Raw genomic sequence first — 23363 nt, 5'->3', positions numbered from 1 at the left:
CAAGCAACCAATGACATGAGGAGGGTGACATCTTGACTTGCAAGGGAACTGGATTTAAGTGAGGCAGAACTGTGCAGTGTCATTATGCTTCACTGTCCTCAAAAGTCATCTTGCCTTTGACATTATAGGATCTTTAGATACAAGGAGAAAGCCACATTCAAAGCCTAAAACCTTTTTTAGTTTATTGGGACATTTTTTCTAGAATATCACTAGCAAATGTGTAAAGAAGTGTTTTACTTCTCAGATTGACCGACTGCTATCAATAATAAAAGTCCATCACCAGAGCAGCCTCAAAGTTTTATCATAGGATACAGACACTATAATAATTGAGAAATCTCTTTTGCTCTAGGTTACTACTTCAACTCTTACCTACAACATTTTTTAAGTGGGATGAAGGGTGATTGATTACATGGCAGAGACTTTAATAGTACAATACATTAATAACAATATCTCATTCCCAAATACCACATATGACTCGTAAATTTTTTAAAGTAACATTAGATGACTTATTTTCATTGCTCACAGTTATACAATATTAGGACATGTTTATTAGATATTTGCAACATCCTAATTAAGCACTCTTTCTGAAATAAGGTGCCCTTTTCCTTTTACCCTTTAATTCCAAAATTAAATTCATCAACAAGTACTGAACTAGCTATTTTACTAAGCAATGTGTTGGATATAAAACAATGAAATGAGCTTACAAAGAGTGAAGATATTGAATTGCCATTCCATGTCACCCCAGCCTCCACCCCCCTTCCCATTAGAAGGGGCAATTCTCCAGACTTAGAGACTAAGCCTCAACCCCTAGAGTAACAACTTAATCTTTCAATTTTGGTACTCAGCTCTGGGGATATTATCCTGATTACTGAGTCAGTAAGTGAAAACTCTTCTTTATTACATTTAGCTAGTCTCAGATCGTGCCTCACATGCCAGCTAGCCTTTCATCAGGTAGGAAGGCAGACAATTCACGAGAACCTAACCATCTTGCCATCTACCCTGGATACTTCACATATACTTTATTGCCCCCTCTACCTTATTTTCCCTCTCTAGCACTAGGAAGAGAAATGAAATCAATGTTACCAGAAAAAATGTGACAAACTTACCTTCTCCCTGCTATACATAAGATCCCTATGATATCCCCTGACCAAACTCCCTTACCTGGCCCCAAATCTGCCTCAAGTATGCTATCCCCACCTCCTATCCTTTTCACTTGAGTTTCTCCAACCACTTCTTGAGGACAAGGGACTTTTGAATGTTCATCTTCAATGCCTAGTATACGATAATTAAGAAATGCTTGATCATTTACTCATAATTCTGTGATATGTACTAAATTCATTTCCCAAATAAACCAGCTTGCTTTTTAATGTATTAAAACATATGAACAAATATCTTATATATATGTATACACATACATATATACATATACATATAAAAAATACACAAAATCTTTTGCGGTGCTGGGATTGTGAAACTATTCTTTATTTAACTAAGTCAGATTTTACTTACAAATTTGCTTCTCTGAGGCAAACGGGGACCGTCCCCTCCTTCAGCTTCTTCATTTGACTTCTTTTCTTTTTTGGATAATTGTGAACGTTGCTGTTCCATTCTCTCTTTTTCCAATTTCTTTTGTTTTTCACGTTCCATCTTTTCAAGACCTTCACGAATCCAAGCTGGAAGAGTTCTTCGTTTTACTGCATCTGCATCACATGGGAAAATTTTTACAATTCTATCAATTGAAATAAAACTCAAAATTTCTGAACTCACTTTTGTGGTTGATTTCCTCCCTTCTTTACCTGCCTCCCCCAACCAGTTCCCAGGGGAAAAAAAGGAAAAATAACTAAATGAAACAGATTTTTGTTGTAGGAATTCTTGTGATAAACTATCTTTGTTATGACAGAACAAAAACAATAATAAAAAAACTTCATAGAACATTTTATATTTTTTCCTAAAATGACACATTTTATTTTAATTAGGTAAGAATTTTAAGTTAAGATAAGAATAGGCTCAGTAGCTATTCATGGAGAAATTTACTAGACAATAAGCTCCATTAGGGCAAGGATAGTGTTTTACCTAAATTCCTTAGGTGTCCCAATGCCTACCACAATACTCTGTACATACTAAGCCTTTGATAATTGCTTATGGAATCGAAGTCCCAAAGTCAATTAAGGCAGAATACATGCCTCAACCATAACATAAAGGAAAACGCCACTGAAATACTTTAGCAATCAGTTGAATACAGTGTGCAACTATGACTTTAAAGTACTAATAGTAAAATGTGCTTCCTGCTTCCTGGTAGAGATGTGGTAAGTTCTAACTACAGAAGGAAACATTTTCAGACAAACTCAATGGGGGTTGATTTCTTCTGTTTGTTAAACTTATTTGTTCCAATTATTGGGAGGGGGGGGATACTTAATCACTGGAAAATGACAGTGATGTAAAAAGGGGAGCATCAAGAAACATTTAAAAACAAAATAAATGAATGCATGAGTCACATAATAAAGTTAACATTTTAAAGATGAATAGTCCTCAAATGTCTACTATATTAACAGCAGACTAATTTTTGGTAGCATTAAATATCACTGCTTTTTTTTGCTTCCCAAATGCAATTATTTGAAATATTAAGTTACTATATTAATTCAATATAAAGATGCATTAACTGTCAACAGTAGGCAATATTGGTTATAAGCTTTAAGTTAATATTTTTTCAGTTACTTGCATGATAAACACCCAACCACCAGCAACATATTAAGATATTTTATAACTGTTTTATGTTAGTACTTGACCATGATGAAGGCAGTCTAGAATTTTTATTTTTAGCATTTGTTTCATTTAAATTATTTTAGCTTTAAAATAGAATATTGTCAACTTTATTACTCCTGCTGCTTCATTTCCTATATATGATACATGCTAAAATTAATCAACCAAAAAGCCAGGCATTAATGTACTAAGTACTGAGGATACTGACACACAAAAAAAATGGCCTTGCCCTCAAGGAGCTTAAAGTCTATCAAAGGAAACAAGTACAAATGTGAGTAAAGTACAAAATTATCTGAATGAAATAAAAGGATGGAGGGAAAGGCATTTGCAGCAGAAGATGACTGAAGGGAAGCTTCAAGTAAAAGATAGTATATGAGTTTACCTTTGAAGGACTCTAGGGATTATAAAATGTGAAGTTCAAGAGGTTCACATTATAATCTTATATTCTAGCCATGGGCCAGTCTATACAAAAGCACAGAAAAAGAAGATGGAAAGTCATAGCAATGTACCATAAGCCTGGTAGGCTGGAGTCAGACTAAGAAGGGCTTTTAAATGAAAACAAGAGAATATATATTCTATTCTAGAGGCCACTGGGTAATGGCAGCTACTAAAAGCTTTCTGAGTAAGGAAGTGACATGAATAAACACCTCTGCTCTTTAGGAATACCATGCTGACAGTTGTATAGAATATGGGTTGGAGATGGGAGTGACCTGAGGCAAAGAGATTAATTAAGAGGCTATTTCAATAGTCAAGAACAGGAAAGATAAGGACTTGAACTAGAGTAGTAGTTGTATGAATAGACAAAAGGGGACAGACGTAGTTGTGGAGACAAAATGACTTGAGTTGGCAACTATGAGAATGGATATGTATAGTGAGAGAAAGTGAAGATTTGAAGATGACTCTGAGGTTCCAAACTTAGGTTATGAGGAGAGTGATTCTTTCTAAAAAAATAAGTTAGGAATAAGGATAGGTGGGGAGAAGCAGGGGAAAAAAAGAGTTCTGTTTTATACATGTTGAATTTGAGATGTTAAAGGCTATATGGGCTTAATTATCCCTACATAAATATGTGTGTGTGTGTATACATATAGAAGTTGAAACAAACACAGAGTATGTACATAGGACAAAGCACTAATGTGCACTCAGAACTGAGAAGCAAGACACAACGAACCTAGCAAATAAGACTGAAAAGGAGCAGTCAGGCAGGTAGGAAAAGAAGCAAGAGACATCAGGATCCAGAAACGGGTGGTCAGTGGTGTTCAAAGACTGTATAAAGATCCTGAAGGCTAAGGACTGAGAAAAAATGATTTGGCAAATTAAGAGAACACTGGTAAATTTCAGTTGAGTGATAAAGCTGCAAGATACTGAGAAGTGAAAGGAGAGAAAGCACAGACAAGGAATATAAGAACTTTCTAGAAGTTTGGGAGGGAGAGAGAGATGGAAGAAGGAAGGAGAGGAATAAGGAGAGGGAGAGGGAAGGGGAGAAAGAGAGAGGTAGATAGGAGGGAGGGAGGGAGATAGAGAGAGAAAAAAAAAGGGAAAGAATCAGTAAACAGAGATTAAAGATTAGAAAGAGAAAGCAAGAGAGGGAGGGTGATTTACAGCGGCAAGACAGACCAGATGGAATGAGTTCCAAGTGTAAGTAGAGGGGCTAGTGTTGGTGAGAAGAAGCGTCACCCTCTGGAGGACAAACTGAGGGATGATAAATGGTTTTGAAATATAAGATAGTAGGATAAGGACAGGAAAAGACCTTGATTTCACTTGTATAACAAACACCCTGAATGAGGAAATTCCCTCTACTAATGGAAAACAGCTCTTCTTCACAATTTGTGATCAGAGCAGTGAGAAGTTGAGTGACTTGCCCAGGGTCACACAGCCAGCTAACTGTCAGAGGCAAGACTTGAGCCTAGGTGATTTCTAGTTCTGAGGTCAGTTTTCTAGCCACTGTGCCATGCTGCCACTAACGTACTAGAGAAAAAAACACTAAAAGCAAAACTTAAAAATAAACATTAGCCAAAACTTGTATATGATATCCATAGCAAAACTCAACAGAACTCATACTTTGCACGAGGAGGAAATCAGGCTGATTAGAGTGCACTAAATAAAGTTAATATCTACCAATTTGTGGAGGTTCCTGCTTCACAGGTAATGCTATGGGTGAACGCTGGCGATCCCTGAATGATGGCCTCTCTCTTCGACTCTGGGGAGGTGCTGGAGGTCCTGGTGGTCCTGGTTGCCAATAAGGAGGATGAAATCCACCTTGTGGTGGACCAAAAGCAGCCCCATGCTGAAAGAGTATTGCAGTTTATTTTTCTTCACATTAATACTATACATTCTCTGGGACACACACGTGTTATGAACTGGGACAGTAGAAATCCATGCGTGCAGCAAATCCATGAATTCCAAGGTACTAGTGTCCACCGATTTTTCTGTAGCCTCTAGAGCCTAAGCTTGCTTTTCTTAAGAAAGATAAGAAGTGTTCTTCCCATCTAACTGCAAAGAGCCTTTACAATATAAATTGATACACTATTTTTCTTATAAAATGCCAGGAAAGTACTATATGACTCTTTCCCATGTCGTGAGAGATGATTTCAAAACCATTTGGAAGCTAAACATTTTCTACCATCAAATAATTAAAAACCCATTCACTTTAAAAAGTAAACAGACAAAAATCTCATCATAATAGTTTTCTATTGCTAATGAAGTTAAAATAGCTGACAGTCAATCAAGAGATTTATGATCAGAATCATCACCACCACTAGAGATTTAGAGTTTGCCAGGACCTTTAAGATCACTTAATATAACTCCTTCAATTTATGGAAGGGGGAAACTGAGGTCCTGAGAGGTTAAGTGACTTGCCAAAGACCACACAAGTAATAAGTAGCAGAGAAGGAATTCTGATGCTAAATCTGGTACTCTATAGTTTGTGCTGCCTATGCTCCCCATGTCTCATCGACATATGTATCTTGTTACAGGATATGCTTGTTCAGTGATTTAATGAGAAAAGGCAAGATCAACAGAGGGAAAAAACTTCTTTAAAATGTCAAGTAGATTTTGAACTGGCAATTTCATATGCAAATTTACTGTGGTCATTAGGCTCCTAAGCTAGGTGATCACGTAGCTCTGTTTTACAAAGCATGAGACTATACAGTATAAATGTGGATAAATGTTCAGGTTTTACTTCTAATACTTATATGAAACAAAGTTACAACTGGATACCAATTTGGAAATATAACTGACAAATGCTTACTGTCTTAATCAAACTTTTATTTACAGTCTTGTCCATCATTAAGTCTCTAATTCAGCTTATGAATTTTTATTTCTCTCTAAATTTAAAATATTAATTGCCCCATCTATAAATTTTAACTTTTCTTCAGAATTAGTTATCTTGAAATGACACCTAGCACTAAAATCTAAGAGTAGATCCAAACAAAGTGGAGGGAAAAGTAAAGAGAATCCCAACAAACTAATATTACTACCCTCCATAGAGTTCTATGTCCCTGGTTATGAATTGGATGCTACAAAGGATATTTACAATTCAATATCATGTCATAACAAGATGGGAAAAAAAAACCACAATGATGACTCTAGAAAAGCTGTCGCAATCCTATATAACACTATAAATGCATTTAGGAAGATGATCTATGTTCTTCATGTATGCTATGCATGTCTTAAGTATATAATCTATTTTAAATAAATAAGGTATTCAACTACTGTGAATTTTCTAAACTTTATTTAATACTTAATATGCCACTCTGAAAATATAAATTTAAGACAAAACATCATATAGTTATTTCACTTTTAACATTTTTTCCAATTTCTCAAAGTTTTATTCTATGAAGGGCCTTTGCATCATTAAAATGTTAACTTAGGAAATCAAATATCTTCTGAAAAGAAATTTCTAATGCTTTAATAATCAAAAATAACACTATTTATAAAAAACAAAACAAAACAAACAGTTCTTATCTGTACAGGACTGAAAAGTGAAACACACATCTTAGGTATTCTTGATGGGATACTTCCAAAGAATGGATTATGTTCACATCTACTATATTAAAGTAACAAAATATCTTTCACCTGATAGTCAAACTGGTTCACTGGCCCCACTGCAAAATTATCGGGTGGTCCACCAAAGTTGTGATTGTTCTGGTTAAATATATGCCTGTTGTCAGGGGCAAATTCCCCACTGTCCTGACTGTTGCTGTCTTCAGAAGGAGGAACAATGTCCATTGGGCCTGGTGTTGGTGGCATCCATGGCTGATCTGGAGGGGGGTGTGGGGGTTGGTGATGCATTCCCCATTCTATTTAGGATTTAGGCATAAAAACATTCAAGAGGGCGTTATAAAAATATCAACAAATGTTATTTTTTTAAGATCTCAAGAAAGTAAAATTTTTATCAGAGCTCTTTATGAAGACAATTTATGACTTCTTGGTCATTTTTTTTCATATATTATAAAACACATACATACACAAACACACCCATGCATGCACATGTTTAAGTATGTATATATTTATCTATACAGGTATAAAAAGAGATATGTGTGTCTGTGAAAAAAAGGAACTAGCCTTGTTAATATACATCCAATATCAAATATTTTAAGGTTCGAGATAAATTTATTCTCTAGGCTTTGACACATGATCAGAATAACTTCATCTACCCCAAACGCTCAACTTACACAGATGAAAATCAAATGCCTGCCTAAACATTCTCTTGAAAGTAATGATCAAATCTGAAACAATTTCTTTTGTGCTGAATTTTCTAATCAGTTTTCTTTTTTCAGCAATAGCACCATGAAAAATATCATAAAATTTGTATAAATTGTTCCATGAAAAACATTTATCCTCACAACATCCCTGTGAGGTAGGGGCAGGGAACAAATATCCCCAATTTACTTGTGGAAAAACTGAGGCACACAGTTACCTGTAAAAGGCTATAAAATCACTCAACATTGGGTGTTTGAGGGTAAGGAGGTCACAGGCTGCTTCATTTTAAAAAGTTTAGACTTGAAGCCAAAATATTTTTAAACCTGGGAGGAAACTGGTATGGCTTCAAGGCTAAAACTGAGTAAGATAAACTGAAACAATTATATGGCGTCAGAGACTGGGGTGTTTATATATAATGCTACTTTTTTGGGTGGGAGAGAGGGGGGAATAACATTCTATAAGACATGTAGTCTTTCACGTAAAAAGCTTGTTCACCCCACTTAAAAAGGGCGAATGATTTAATCCTTAGCAGAACTGAATCTGGAGTAAAAGATTTAGTCTGTATTTGAAAATCACTAATGGAAATAATTATACAAACCATTAAAATAAAAACGGTGAACGGATCAAGCAATCCAAATCACATAAATAATTTGACAACTACTGAGAAGTTAAAAAAAAAACAAGAGATAAACAAAGCATGGAATATATCACTATCTGAAAAGAGGGAAGAAAATGGTGTGTGGAGAATAGGGGCAATAGTATATTTGAAAAAGCAAATTTCTCTTTTATGGTCATTACAGTGACACCATTTTTCTTTAACTATAGGCTGGACATGTTTTGCTCTGCCAGTGCTGCTTCTGAAAAGGCCAGAGGTTGAAACAGAGAAGCACTAAGTGCTCTCTTCCCTAGATGCCAAGTGAGGTTTCCACAGTGTTCCCAGCCCCTGTCAGCCTAGGAATGAAGAATCAAGAAAAGAATCAAATTCTGAATGCCACATACTAAGCAGGCTGAGTACAGAGTAATTTCAACCATAAAGTGTATAGGCCAAATCAAACTTAAATGAATTCTTTTAAAAGAAACATTCATTTTCAAGAAGTCATAAAATAAGTTAATTAAATCATTTCAATCCTATTTTTATATTTTAAAAATAAAAATCTGACACTAAATCATATGAAAAATTCCCATTTTTATAAAAAGAACAAACCTGGTTGCCACATTCTGTTAAAATTTGTATCCCCTTGAAAATTCCCATGGTTGTTTGGACCAGATTCTATTGCTGACATGTCTTGTCCATTTGGCATTATTCCAGGAGGCTGTTCCACCACACTTTGCTGTCCTGAAGCTTCTCGCTGGGCAATCCATGCTTGAGCTAATGCAGCCCAATCAATCTGACCTAAAAATTAATAGAACAACCTTTAAGATTCTGAGTATAATGTCGTATCTCCACTCTGTTCTGTTAAATTGTTCCCAAGTTACTCCTTGCCTAGAAAGTTTTTATAAGATCACATTAGGGTCCCCAAATATTTTGAAATTTAATCAAATCAACTCTTAGTACCCTTTTAGCAAGACAAATAATCTACTTTATTTTTTTACCTTTTCAGAAAATCTACAACCTTTCTGAATAGCCCTTTTTAACACTGAAATATCCATTTTTTCCCCACATTTAATCAAAAGCACTTATATTATTATGTAATCTTACTACTTTCTCTTTTCCCTAATTCTATTTCATATACCATTTTCCCTGTTACCAATGGTGGCATCATTCCTTCCCAATACAGGTTTACTAACAAACTGGAAAAATATTTTTTGTTCCTTTCTTTTCTTTATCCTTATATTAAAATACCACATCTAATGAATTCTTTCTCTTAAAGAACTTACTGACCTCTTTTTGGCCCTCAGACTAAATAAGATCATCTTTAAACCTCTCCCTGCTCCATTCACCATTCATATGATTGCCAAAATCTTACTCACATGTCAATTCTCCTGGCTCTCCACATCTCCTGGCTCTCTAGTCCAAAGAGGCTGGTCTCATTTTTTTTTTTTTTGCTTTTTGGAGGGGGGAAGGCAGGGCAATTGAGGTTAAGTGACTTGCCCAAGGTCACACAGCTAGTATGTGCTAAGTGTCTGATGTCAGATTTGAACTCAGGTCCTCCTAACTTCAGAGCCAGTGCTGTATTCACTGTACTACCTAGCCACCCTGAGGCTGGTCTCATTTAATAAGTTACCTGCTCACGTCTGATTTCTGTTTCTGTTCGTGTCTGCTTATGCCACCCTTTCTTCACCCCTCATCTAAAGGTATGCTAATCTCTTCTCCAGTAACCAAAGTTTAATCACTTTACATTTGAGGCCTGACTAAGAAACTATCTCAGTCTAAAGACTATGTGGAAGAACAGACTTTCTTTTGCATTTGGAGACAGAAAATTTCCAGAATCTATTTCTTCTATTTCTTCAGACTAACATTCCTTTCTTTTCTCTTTGGAGTCATTGCAATACTGTACTAATAAGTTAGCATTTATATAGTGCTTTAAAATTTGCAATATGTTATCTCATTTGGACCTCAACAACCCTGTAAGGTAGGTGCTATTATTCCCATTTCACAGATGAGGAAACTAAGGCTGAGAGAGGTTAACTGACTTGCCTAGAATCACACATCTAGCAAATGTCTGAAGTGAAATTTGAACTCAGGTCTTCCTATTTCCAAGTCAAGTACTGTCACCCACCATGCCACCTAACTTACATTATGGTAAAGTACTTTGAACTTAACAATTTTATATCTATTATTTCATTGGAACATACCACTAACTTTCATTTCAAAATCTAGTAAAAGATTCTGGGAAACACATGGAAAAAAAACATATGGAAAAACATATCCAATGATATGTTAGACAGACCCAAACCAAGGTCAACAATCTATAAAGCTCAGAGCAGAAGGGCATCTAAGTCCATCCCCAGTCTGATATATTCATGAGATCTTTGAAGAACACAATGCTTAAACACCTAGGGAAAACATCAGCAAGACCCAAGAAAACACAAACCAGCCAAGCAATGAGGTTTTCTTTCTAAAATAAAGTCCCAATTTGGAAAGTAAGGTTAAATGAGTAAATAACAACAACAAAAAAGAATCCCCAGCATAAAGAATTATTATGTGACAAGGACATACAAAATCAAATCCAGAAGAGAATGTTTTGAACACAATTTCAACTAGAATTCTTGGAATTGAAATGAAATGAAACATGAGGTATTCTGACTAATAAAAAAAATATCTTTATAACAATGATCATCCTAAGGCACTACTAAGTCCTAAGTAAAAGAAAAATTATGCTCAGTATATTTTTATTTTACAAAGATAGGAAAGTGAACTAATATACTGCAAAATTATTTCAAATAAAAAGCAGTGATACAAAAATCAATCTTTAATTACAACTATCTATCTATCTGCTAGACCCTTATGCAAAAATCAGAGCAGTTAATATCTTAGTGGTCTGTCTTAATGATAATTCATCCTTCAAAGAAAAGAACAATTAACAGAGAGAACTTCTATTCTAGATCAGATTCTCACCAACAAGGAACTAGGTGCCAAGGTAGAATTGAAAGCTTTCAAGTCATCTTTGAATTTGTGATAGAGTAGATGAGGGAAGCTATGCAAAGTCTTAAATACATCATACATTTTAGAGTAAAAAACTGTATAGAAATGAGGAGTAAGAATCCATGGATTAAATTCTAAAGAAGGAAGGCACCAGCCTAGAGGATACCAAGACATGTCTGGAATAGAATCTCGTTCAAAAAATCATGAAGTTTTCAAGAAAATATAAGGAATATGGCAAGCAGGTTTGTTTCAAATAAAATTCTGAAGCCATAAATAAAAATAAACCTAATAAGGAGGAAAAGAGACCAACAGGGATGCAAAAAGAATTCATCAAAACAAAACGATGGTATGGTCTTATAATGTCCAGTGTCAGAAATATGAATGCTCAGAATTAGCTGGGCCAGCAAGAAAAACTAAAAATAGCCAAAAAGATTCATTTTTTTTTTTTAGTCATACTGGATAAAAAGGAAAGAATGAAGAAGACATGGGACCACTACTCAAGATAGATGGGACAATGACAACAGATAACAGAGAAGGAGCCTCAACTACTTTGTTTTTACTTTTTATTCCATGGAGAATATCTTTGAACTAAAAAAGAACAAAAATGGCTAAAAAATAATTTAAATCCAAGGTAAGGAGGGAGTAAGAGAATACAATGTTGCTCTTAATGAGTTCAAGTCACCTGACATATACAACACCTATATTCTCAGGTATGAAAACGTAAGTAAATATTGATAGTTGAGGCACTGTCGTTTATCTTTGGAAAACTTATAAAGAACATGAGAAGAACTACAATAAAGGAAAAGGGCAAATGTCCTGAGTTCCAAAAAAGGGAACCAACTATTGGTTGCAAACTTTAAGATAACGTTTAACTTTGATTCCAGGAAAAATTCTAGAATATACCATTAAAGGTTAACTAGTGAACATCTACAGAAAGGAGTGATCACAAAGAGCCAGAAAGAGAATATCAGGAGCAGCCAGGTGGTGCTGTGAGTAAGAGCGCCGGCCCCAGCGTCAGGACACCTGGGATCGGTCCAGCCTCAGATACTCAGCACCCACAAAAAATAACTGGCCGTGTAACCTTGAACAAGTTACTTAACCCCAATTGCTTTAAAAAAAAAGAGAGAGAGAGAATATCAAAAACAGATCATTCTAAACTAATCTTATTTTCCTTTTCTGGCCAAATTATTAGCCTGGTAAATTAGAGGAATTCTACAAATATAGTTCATCTAGATTTTAGTAAAATATCTGACAACAGCAAGTGGTATTGGGCAGGGGGGCGGGGGACAACGACAGAGAAAAGGCCTAGATGATAGTACATACAGATTCAGAAATTGATGAATGGCTAGACACTAGGCCTAGTCACTCAAAGTGTGATAAAAAACTGGAAGCTCTCCAGGAGATTGCTTCAAGGATTCATGTTTGGCCATATTGCCAAACATTTATCAAGGCATTTATCAAGGCACAGAATCCATGGTTGTCAAAGTTGCAGCTCACACAAAGTTAGAAGAAATAGGTAGCACACTGGATCAGTTCGAATGCAAAAAGTTCGACAGACAAGATATTGTATTTAAGATGAAAGACAGACAGACATTATACTTAAGATGAAATTTAATAGGAACAACTTGTAGTCTTATCTTTGGGTTAAAAAACAAGCTTCAAAAATATAAAATGAGGGGCAGCTAGGTGGTACAGTGGGTAAAGCACCAGCCCCAGAGTCAGGAGGACCCGAGGTTCAGTTCCGACCTAAGACACTTAACACCCAACAAAAGTACTAGCCGTGTAACCTTGGGCAAGTTACTTAACCCCAACTGCCCTCCAAAAGGAAAAAAAAAAAAAAAAAGGAGGAATGGCTTGGCAACAGTACAATGAAAAGATGCAGGGGTTTTAATGGACTATATAAGTTCAATACAGGTCAATCATATGACATGTCAACAAAAAATACTAATATAAGCTTTAGGCTGTATTATGAGGGCAAAGGATCCAGAACTATTAGTCAGATCACATCTCTGGGTAACACATGAAAATGAAAATGAAATGAAATGAAAAAGGACTAAAGATCAAGTCATAAGAGAAAATCTGCTAAAGGAACTAGAGGTGTTTAGCCTGGAAAATAAGGATTTAAAGGGTATGTTAGTTTTCTTTATGTATCTGAAGGGCTGTTGCATGAAAGTGGGAATAAATCTTAAGCTCACAAAAATCATCAGAGCATGTGTGTGTATTGGGTTATGCTTTATCGGAAAGTATTTTAATGATAAATAATACCAAAATTCAGATGGGCATTTCCCTCCCTCCCACTATCTTTTAAAAATAAAGTTCAATTTTTTTCCTTACTTGGATCCTGCTGGTGCTGAAATGACTGCATCCACTGCTGTTGATTCAAAGGCCACTGTTGCCAAGGCTGTCCTCCTTGGTCCCACATTTTTGCTTTATAAATTATATTTTCTTTCTTCAATAAAATCAAATACAAAAACAATAGTTATTTAATTTTAAATAGAATCGTATTGAGCTTAACACATCCAGAATTATTACATGATACATTTATGTGATCAGAGTTCTAAAATTCCGATCAACAGGTTGCCAGAGGCGACTGGAATTTTCAAGCTAAAAGGAGAAAAGGAAATGTTCATTGTAATGGTATGTTATAGTTTTAATGATTAATAACGTTACAAAGAGAGAGAAAGAAAAAGAGAGGTTAAATTTTATTCAATATGCTCTCATGGATATCTAACAAGAATAAATCCGTTTCAGGGTGGCCAGGTATCACAGCGAGTAAGAGCACCGGCTCCAGTGTTAAGAAGACCTGGAGATCGAATCCTGAGCTCAGACACTTAGCACCCACCCAGAAACACCTGGCCATGTAACCTTGAGCAAGTTACTTAACCCCAATTGCTTAGGGGCGGCCAGCTGGCTCAGCGAGTAAGAGCACCGACTCCAGTGTCGGGATGACCTGGATCAAATCCAGGCTCAGATACTTAGCACCACACCCAGAAATAACTGGCCGTGTAACCTTGAGCAAGTTACTTAACCCCAATTGCTTTAAAAAAAAAAAAAAAAGAATAAATCAGTTTTATTCACAACAAACATTATTTTCAAATTTTTTTCATCCCAAGACTTCCCTAAATCCCGTAAATCCAACCTTCTATATCATTCTTCTAATACTTCCTCCATCTATCACTGTAATTCACTTTTCCCTTTACATCATAATAGATTTCTAAAGTAAGGACAGAGGTGAAGCAGAAGTAGTTAGACCAAGGAAGTGGAAGTTTCTTGATCACCTAGGATGGAATTTGTACCATTAGTATAAAACATTTTTTTCCCTTTCTTTGCAACAGTATTTGAACTAATACTTGCTTCCAGCAGCAGATTCCTAATCCCCAGAGCTGAGGAAGACTGTGCCAAAGAATGTACTTTAAATTATTATTTCTTTTATCTCATATCATTAGTGACTAAAGTCTGTTTTGTAGTGCCAAAGGAGCATTCTAAGTTACTAGCAGAACACAGCAAGAGTAGACACTAAGTAGTGACCGATTTTTTAAACCAGGCCAGTAATTCCATTGGTATAGCAAACCTGAGATGAAGAAATTGTCTCTATCAATGCAGATCAATATTTACTTTGCAGTTTATGACCATAAGATTGCCTATGGCCCTAAGAGGCTCAGTAACTGAAGCCAGGTCTTCCTGATTCTAAGAATAACTCTCTTTCCATGATGCCATATTTCCTCTTTTATAGAAATAAATTTATTATGGTACCCCCAATCTCTAGAGTTCTTTTATTTTTATTAATTTTCCTTTTATTTAATCACTTTTCTATTCTTTTCTTCTCACCTACTTATGCCTCAGGCCTACCAGTAGCACCCATTGACATTCTTCAACTGGTTGATTACATACCAAGCTAAGGATTAGGCTGCTAAAAGTAGCTTTGGCTTATCCATGATCCCACCCCCGTTGGTTACCATAGTTATACGACTATAGACAAATCATAAACTCACCTACTTTCAGTTTCATCTCTAAAATGGATCAAATGCCTGTTGTACACTTCTCTCTCTCTCTCTCATACACACACTCACACACAGAGTTGTTGCTCTTGCTCAGTCAAGTCCAACTCTTCATAACCCCATTTGGGGTTTTTGTAGCAAAGATACTGGAGTGGTTTGCCATTTCCTTCTCCAGATCATTTTATAGGTGAAGAAACTGAGACAAACAGGGTTAAGTGACTTACCCAGGATTATACAGTAAGTATCTGAGGTCAGATATGAACTCAGAAAGATGAGTCTATAAAATACACACACACAATAAAAGCACACACAGGTATTTATACAGAGTAGTAAAATAAATAATATATGTAGTAAATATGAAGTAAATGAATCAATATATGCTTTTGCAAACCTAAACGTGCTATAGAAATCAGAGCTCCTTATTATTAGCCAAGGTAGAAATTTTGCTTATACCTTTAATTAAAAAGTAAAACTACTTTTGTAATAATCAGAAAGGTGAAAAATAACATTTGGTACAAATACAAAATCAGCTCTTAATACTGACCTTAAATGTCTGCCTTCCTGTTAAAACCCTGGCTGCTTCACAGATACATAAGGATCATAGCAGCAAGTTAATTTTCATCCTGAAATTAAAAAAAAAATAATGAGCAAGGAATTGTTTTTCCATTCTCAAACAAATCTGACCAATGTGTCCTCTAAAGAGTCTAACAAAATAACTTTAAAAAATTTTGAATTTTTACTTCAATTTTAGGGGTGGGGAGGAGGAGAAAACTTTTTTTTAAAACTAACATTGGGCAAGTAAAAATAATAGACCAAAAATGAAAGTGTAGAATTTTTCCACATTCTCATAATTCAAAATATACTTTTAAATTATTACAATCAAAGAACAAACACATAATTTAACGAATATATCACCAATAGCCAAGGAAAGCATTTTTTTTTCAAAAAAGAATTAATATTTCACTATTTCAGCACAAGCTAACTGGGTAAAAAGCAAAGAAAGCTGCATCAGTTCCAGGTTTTTCTTTATGTATCATAAAATATGATAAACCTTGAGTAAAAAGTCTCAGGTCTTATAAATGGATTAACTTCTTTTTCCATGTATGACATGTGACTAAAGGGTTTCTTTTCAAGCTGTTTCATTCATAATATTTGTATAAAGTCAGGCACATAGGAGACAACTAATAAATATCTGTTAATTGACTGATATGCTTGCTCAGTCTGGTATCACCTATCTCACTTGTTCTGACAGGGTGTTTCTAAGAACTAGATTTAACCAATTTAACAGGAAGGGATGATGCTTAAAAGGTGAAATTAAGAGCTGAGAGAGGAATATAATGAGAGGAGATGGGGAGAGACAGAATGGGGTAAACTATCTCATATAGAAGAGGCAAGGGAAAATGGTTACAATGGAGGGGAATAGGAAGGCAAAAGGGAATGGGTCAACTTTATTCCCATTGAATTTGGCTCGAGGAGGGAATGAAATACAAACTAAATAGGGTATCTCACCCTATAGGAGAGTGGGGGGGGAGGGGATGAGAGGGGGGATGATGGAAGGGAGGGCAGGCTAGGGGGGAGGGAAGTTGGGAGCACCCACTTTTGAAAAGGAACGGGATCAAAGTAGAGAACAGAACAAGTGGGAGGTGGGATAGGAGGGAGGGAAATACAGTCAGTCTTTTACAATATATCTACTATGTAATTGTTTTGCATTACCCACACATGTACAACCTATACTGAACTGCTTATCTTCCCAGTAAGGGTGGGAGACAAGGGAGGAAGGGAATGAATCTGGAATTCAAAGTTTTAAAATCAAATACATATATATATATATATATATATATATATATATACACACACACACACACACACACTATTTTACATGTAACTGGGAAATAAGATATACAGGCACCGGGGCATAGAGATCCACTGGAAAAGTCGAAAGGGATATGGGAGAAAATACGGAGGAGAGGGTATCCTGTCGGACTGCTATTTTGGGGCAATGGGTAGGGGAAAAAAGGGGAGGAAATTTGTAACTCAAAATCTGGCAGAAATGAATGATGTAAATCAGAAGTTAATAAAGCATTTGGAAAAAAAAAAGAAAACGATGCGGGGGATAATTTCAGAAAAAAACAAAGCAGAGTAAAGTTAAAGCACGCTATCACAGAGGTGAAAGTCTTGGGGTATACATTAAGATATCTATTCTTTAGACAAGACCAATGGAGAAATTTGTTTTGTCTGATTATGCAAGGGTTTAACTTTTTCTTTTTTTAACAGTAGCAGGGTGGGGGCGGCTAGGTGGCACATCGAATAGAGCACCAGCCCTGGAGTCAGGAGGACCTGAGTTCAAATCCGACCTCAAACACTTAACACAAAAACCAGCCATGTGACCTTGGGCAAGTCAGTTAACTGCAATTGCCCTCCAAAAAGCAAAAAAAACAAAAACAAAAAAATAGGGTGAAAGAGACTAGTTTTTTACTAATTAGAAAAAACAAATTAATAATCTAGCAATTCTACTTATAAACACATATCTTATATATCTTTTGCTACTGACCATTTTCTCCAAGTGCTACTTCAAACATTTAACGATCATCTCCTTTAACTCACTATAATCCAATCTCTATTCCTTTCATTCCAGTTCCAAAAGAAGCAGCAAAACACCCTGAGGGAAAGAGAGAAGGCAGCATGTGCCAGGCAAGTCAAAACACCACTATTCTTAAGAATACTGACCATCATTTATTTCCCCTCAAACCCAAATGGGGAAAAGCTCTGAACCCTGAACTTGGGAATAGCAGTGACCACCCCACCCCAAACCACCAGACCTGATTCCAACACCCCATTGCCATGGATGATTCTCACTACCAATACCTGCTCACCAACTGCACAGGATAAACAGACACAGGAGCTCTCTAGGAGGGTCAGCAACCCACCTCAAAACCCCACCTCCATTTCTGCTTCAAGTCTAGTATTCATAACCATCACCTATGGAAACAACTCCTATGGCCATCCCCATAAACTATTAGTTAACTGCTACACACAGAGTGAGCAATCCAGTCTACTCAAAGTAGCAAGATAGCCTGGGGAAGGAGAAAGGAGGCAGCATGTGCCAAGCAGATCAAATCAATACTACCTTACTATCAGATCCCTCAGACCTTGATGGGGACAGCCCAGGACTCTAAGAACCTAGGACTCTTTCAGCCTCAGGAATAACAATGCTTCCAATACAGAGGCCTCAGCAATCATCCTAGCAAACAACCTCTGTGGAGATGCAGGCTGGCAACTGCTCCTACAGAAAAAAAGTTCTTGTATCCAAAGTCCTTAATGCTGAAAAATGTCTCAACATTAAAAACCAATTAAGATACTATCAACGGAAATTACATTTTAAAAGAGGCATTGACATCTGCTTTGTTGCTGCACCCTAAAAAACATGGCAGGGATTGGCTGGAGCTAGCTCCCACTAACTTGTTAAATTTTCAGTGTGAGCATTTATGTATCTAAAATCACCAAATGCTACAAACCATTATTGTTTTATTGATTGGCTAGACTTAAGAAAGTGAGAAAATGTTAGTAATTCAGATTAAACTTAAGTGTGTCCTGCCCGATACACCAATAATCCATGGGCCGTTTCCATCTGACTAGTAAATGAAACCTTCCATATGTGTTTTCTCTTGGATTAGAATGGAAGCTCCTTGAGAACAAGGACTCTCTTAATTTTCTCTTTGTATCACCAAGCATTTAGCACAGTGCTTTGCACGTAAGTGCTTAATAAATGCCTAATTCATTCATTCCACTCTTAACCAGCTGCCAATGACTTATTTATGGTTCATATAGAAAAAAATACTCTTCAGTAATCATTCTAGTTAATCCCTTGGTAGCATTTAATACCATTTATTATGTTCTCCTCTGAGGACTCTCAGACTTGCGTTTCTAAAGCACACCTTTTATGACTACTTAGTCATTATTCCTTCCGATTCTCTTTAAGTCTAAAATAGTCAAAAGACTATAAACTAAAGGAGGTCAGCCTATTCTAAGTGGAATCCAGACTGTTACCTTAATTCAGTATAGTAGTTCCTATTCTCTCTGTCTTGGACTTTTGCTCATTATTATAAAAATAACCTTATGGTTTACAAAGTACTTTCCACTTGTGACGTAGGTAGTACAAGTATAAAGAGTCCCAAAAAACCTTTAAACTTAAAACCAAATGAAGCTTTTTGGGAAATCCTGTATGGTCATCCTGTTTTTCCCCTAATTTTATTTTTTTCAATTAATAAAAATTCATCTTCTCTCCTAATGGAATTCTCTCCATTCTCTCCTAAGGAAAAACGAAACCCTTGAAACAAACATACAGAGTCAAAACAAAACAAAATTGCACCTTGGTCACATCCAAAAGAATGAAAGTTAATCTCTTAGTCCACTGCTTCCCTATTAGGGAAAAAGCAGCATGCATTATCCCGGGTTCTCTGGAATCATGGTTGCTCAATGAATTAGACCAGAGTTTTTAAGTGGTACAAAGTCACTTGTGTTTAGAATACTGTTGCTACTGTACAAACTGTTCTCCTGGTTCTGCTCCTACCTCACTCTACATCATTCCAAATGTGTATTTCCAGGTTTCTCCAATAATCATCTCCATCACTTATAGCACAATAGTATACCATCATATTCACATATCATAATTTGTTCAGTCATTCCCCAAGTAATGAACACCACACTTCTAGTTTTGTGTTACCACAAAAAGCTAACAATTTTTTTTAACGTATATTCTTTCCATCTTTGTTGATCTCTTGGATGTATAAAGTTAATGGTAATACAGGGTCAATGGGTACACAGATTTTGTTAACGTTGGGGGCAATTCCAAACTGATTTCCAAAATGGCTATCCTCCTACCCTGTATTAATGTGCACATTTTCCCAAAGTCCCTTCAGCATTTGTCATTTTCATTTGTCAACTTTAGCAACCTAATTTGTTTGAGGTGGAAACTCAAGAGTTGTTTTCATTCTCATTTCTCTATTAGTGACTGAGCATTTTTTTTAATATGGCTATTGTATTAGCCACAGATAGCTTAGATATCTTACTCTGAAAACTCCATGGTCAAATCCTTCAACCATGTGTCACCTGGAGCATAACTCTTATTCTAATAAATCTGAATCAGTTCCCTATATATCTTAGAAATGAGACACTTATCAGAAAAATGATGCAAAGATTGTTTCCCTTTAACCTATTTCTCTTAGATTGTTTCCCTTTAACCTGTTTCTCTTCTCATTTTAGCTGCATTGGTTTTGTTATGAAAAAGCCTTTTAATTTTATGCAATCAAAATTATCTATTTTATCTTTTGTGATTCTCTCTATGCCTTGTTTGGTTATGAACTCTTTCCCTATCCACAGATATGACAAATAACTTTTTTCTAGCTCTTATAATTTGTTTATGATGTCACCCTTTATGTCTTAGTCATGTACCCATCTGGAACTTACCTTGGTATACAATGGAAAAGTCTATATCTAATCTCTGCCAGATTGTTTTCCAGTTTTCCCAGAATTGTTTATCAAAAAGGATATCTCACCCTCAAATGTTTGAGATTTTTGGATTTATCAAACATTGAGTTCTTCTGATCATTTGATTCAATATTTAGTATACTGAATCTGTTCCACTATTCAACTTAATTTCTTAATACCAAATTGTTTTGATTACTATTTCATATTATAGTCTGAGAGTCAGTTTTGCTGGGATCCCTTCCTTCTCACTTTATTCATTATTTCTCTAGAGATTCTAGCCCTCTTGTTCCTCTAGTCTAGATTAATACTATTGTCAATTTTTTTAAACCCTAGAAAACAATCCCCGTTAGTAGTTTAATTATCATGGCAAGGAATAAGTAAATCACTTTTTAATTATATTTTTTGGCCCTCCCTAGTTTAGGTATCAAGACCATATTTGTATCATTGAAAAAATTGGTAGGACCCCCCCCTTTTTAATTTTTCATAGTTTTGATAATATTGGAATTGGTCATTCTTTAACTATTTGATAGAAGTCACTCACATATTCATCTGGTCCGAGGTCTTTTTTTTTTTTTCTTTTAAGAGCTCATTTATGGCTTGTTCAATTTCTTTTTCTGAGATTGGGCAATCTGACCTCAGACACTTACTATCTGTGTAATCCTGAGCAAGTCACTTAACCCTCTATTTGCCTTGGTTTCCTTATCTTTAAAAAAGGGATAATAATAGCAGTGCCTACCTCCCAAAGGTTGTCATAAAGATCAAATGAGATAAGTTGTAAAGTGTTTAGCACGTAAGTGCTATTATAAATGTTAACTATTACTGTTTTCCTTGTCCCCGCAAAAAAAAAAACAAACCCAGCTTCTAGTTTTATGTATTAATTAAATGATTTGTATGCTTTCAATTTTGTTAACATCTTTTTTGACTTTAAGAATTTCTCTTTTAATGTTTAATTATAATTTTTAATTTGTTGGTTTTCTAGGGTTTTTTGGTTACATGCCCAATTAGCTGACCTGTTCTCTCTTTTTTGTTGATGAAAGTGTTCAGAGAGATACATTTCCCCCCTTAGGATTGCTTTAGTGGCATCTCAAAAAAGTTGCTTTCTTGTCACTATCCCTTAAATAACTGTTTCTATGATTTGTTCTTTGGCCTACCCAGTCTACAGGATTAAATTAGTCTCCAATGAATTTCTTTCTTCAGTGGTCCTTTACTGAACAGTATTTTTATTACATTGAAGTATATAAAAGATGTGGTTCATACTTTTGTTTTTCTGTGTTTGTGAGGTTTTTAATGTCCTGAGACATGATCAGTTTTTGTAATGATGCCATGTAAAGCTGAGAGATATGTATACCCTCTTCTAGTCCCATTCTGCAATCTCTGAGTTTATCATATCTATCTTTTCTAAAATTCTATTGAGGATCTTAAACTGCTTCTTTCTCTGTTAGATTTATCTAATCTTTGATTAGATTTAATCTTTTTTTTTGATGCAAACAGGATTGTGATTTGTCCAGGGTAGCACAGCTAGTAGTGTCAGAGGCTAGATTTAAATTCAGGAAGATGAGTCTCTATCCACTGTGGCACCTAGTTGCCCAAATGTCTATGGTATCTTTTAGCAAAATCTAGTTTCCCTGTTTATCTCTTTTAATTAAGCATACTGTTGCTTTGTCTGAAATCATGATTGCTAACCTTACCTTTCATCCTTCAATTGACAGATAATAGATTTTACTCCAGGCCCTTACTTTAACTCAGTGAATCTTGATTTTAACTGTGTTTTTTGTAAACAATATATTGTTGGATTCTACTTTCTAATCCAGTGTGCTAATCAATTCCATTTCATGGGTGAATTCATCCCATTACTATTTATGACTGTTAACTGTATTTCCCTTCATCCCATTCTCTTATACTTTTACTTCTGTCACTTTTTTATAAAGAAGGGCTGGTAAGAGTGCACTCAACACCAGTGTTGTAGGTTGATGCTCTGATTCTGCTCCCCTGTTGTCTCATCTTTCCTTACCCAGAACCTTGTTTTAATCCTTTGCTTCTCTCCTTTGAAACCCCTCTTCCAAGATCCATCATCCATAGTTAAGTTTATTTTAATCTTCTCTTATTTCCCCCTCGCCCTTCAACCTTTTGTTTCCCTATTGAGTAAAATATACTTCTGCATCTAGCTGTCTAGCCAATCTTGAATTCAAATTCAAGAAATGTTTAAGTGTAGCCTACTCTTCCTACTTGTCTGTATGGTATCCTACTTGTACATCCAAATTATATGAAATAATTTCCCACATCCTCCCTACCCCTTTTCCTAGTATAATCTTTTCCTCCTCCTTTTCCATTATTCATTTAAGATCATCTAAACACAATAAAACTACTCCCAGGCCCTGGTTAAGAGCTGTTACATAATCTCTCCTCTGAAATATCACATTTCAAGTTCTCTGCTCCTTCAAAGTGATAGCTGATAAATCTTGTGTGATCCTGACTATGTGGTTCCTTGGTACTTGAATTTTTTCTGGGTGCTTGCAGTACTTTTTCTTTGATAAAATGTTCTTGGAAGTTTTCATTTGGGGATTTCTTTCAGGAGGTAAAAAATGGATTCTATTTTCATTTTGCCCTCTCATTCTAAACAAGCTGGGCAGTTTTCTTTAGTTTCTTGAAATTTGATATCTAGGCTCTTTTTTCAGTCATTCCTAGTTGAACAATTCTTAAATTATCATCCCCCCCTTCATCCCAGTCAGTTGCTTTTGATACATATTCTCTCTTTCTTTTTTCATCCTTTTGACTTGGTTTTTAAAATTACTTGTCTCAGAAAGGATTAACTTCCATTTCCACCTGATTTG

The 23363-nt window shown here is 35.6% G+C and overlaps 1 protein-coding gene across 4 annotated transcripts in view; it reads right to left on the bottom strand.

Annotated features, from left to right (window-relative positions):
• The window catches only part of PNISR (PNN interacting serine and arginine rich protein), a 42657-nt gene that overhangs the window by 6932 nt on the left and 12362 nt on the right, over nucleotides 1–23363 (bottom strand). Inside the window, exons 2-8 of one of the 4 annotated variants that reach the window (XM_069077175.1) lie at nucleotides 17597–17704; nucleotides 15590–15668; nucleotides 13382–13496; nucleotides 8666–8854; nucleotides 6835–7058; nucleotides 4876–5044; nucleotides 1510–1700 (exon numbers count right to left, since the gene is read on the bottom strand). In XM_069077175.1, the coding sequence (XP_068933276.1) occupies nucleotides 1510–1700; nucleotides 4876–5044; nucleotides 6835–7058; nucleotides 8666–8854; nucleotides 13382–13469 (861 nt within the window). In that variant the 5' untranslated portion in view covers nucleotides 13470–13496; nucleotides 15590–15668; nucleotides 17597–17704. Of the gene's footprint in view, nucleotides 1–1509; nucleotides 1701–4875; nucleotides 5045–6834; nucleotides 7059–7524; nucleotides 8413–8665; nucleotides 8855–13381; nucleotides 13497–15589; nucleotides 15669–17596; nucleotides 17705–23363 lie in introns of those variants that run through there. The other 3 variants (XM_069077174.1, XM_069077176.1, XM_069077177.1) reach the window with 3 other exon arrangements.

Source organism: Petaurus breviceps, unplaced genomic scaffold (genome assembly GCF_028583685.1).
Source record: "Petaurus breviceps papuanus isolate PSGF00001 unplaced genomic scaffold, PetGlider_PUasm1.0 90977, whole genome shotgun sequence".
Taxonomy (NCBI): domain Eukaryota; kingdom Metazoa; phylum Chordata; class Mammalia; order Diprotodontia; family Petauridae; genus Petaurus; species Petaurus breviceps.
Note: the sequence above shows the minus strand (reverse complement) of the source record. Positions and strands in the feature narration are given on the sequence as shown.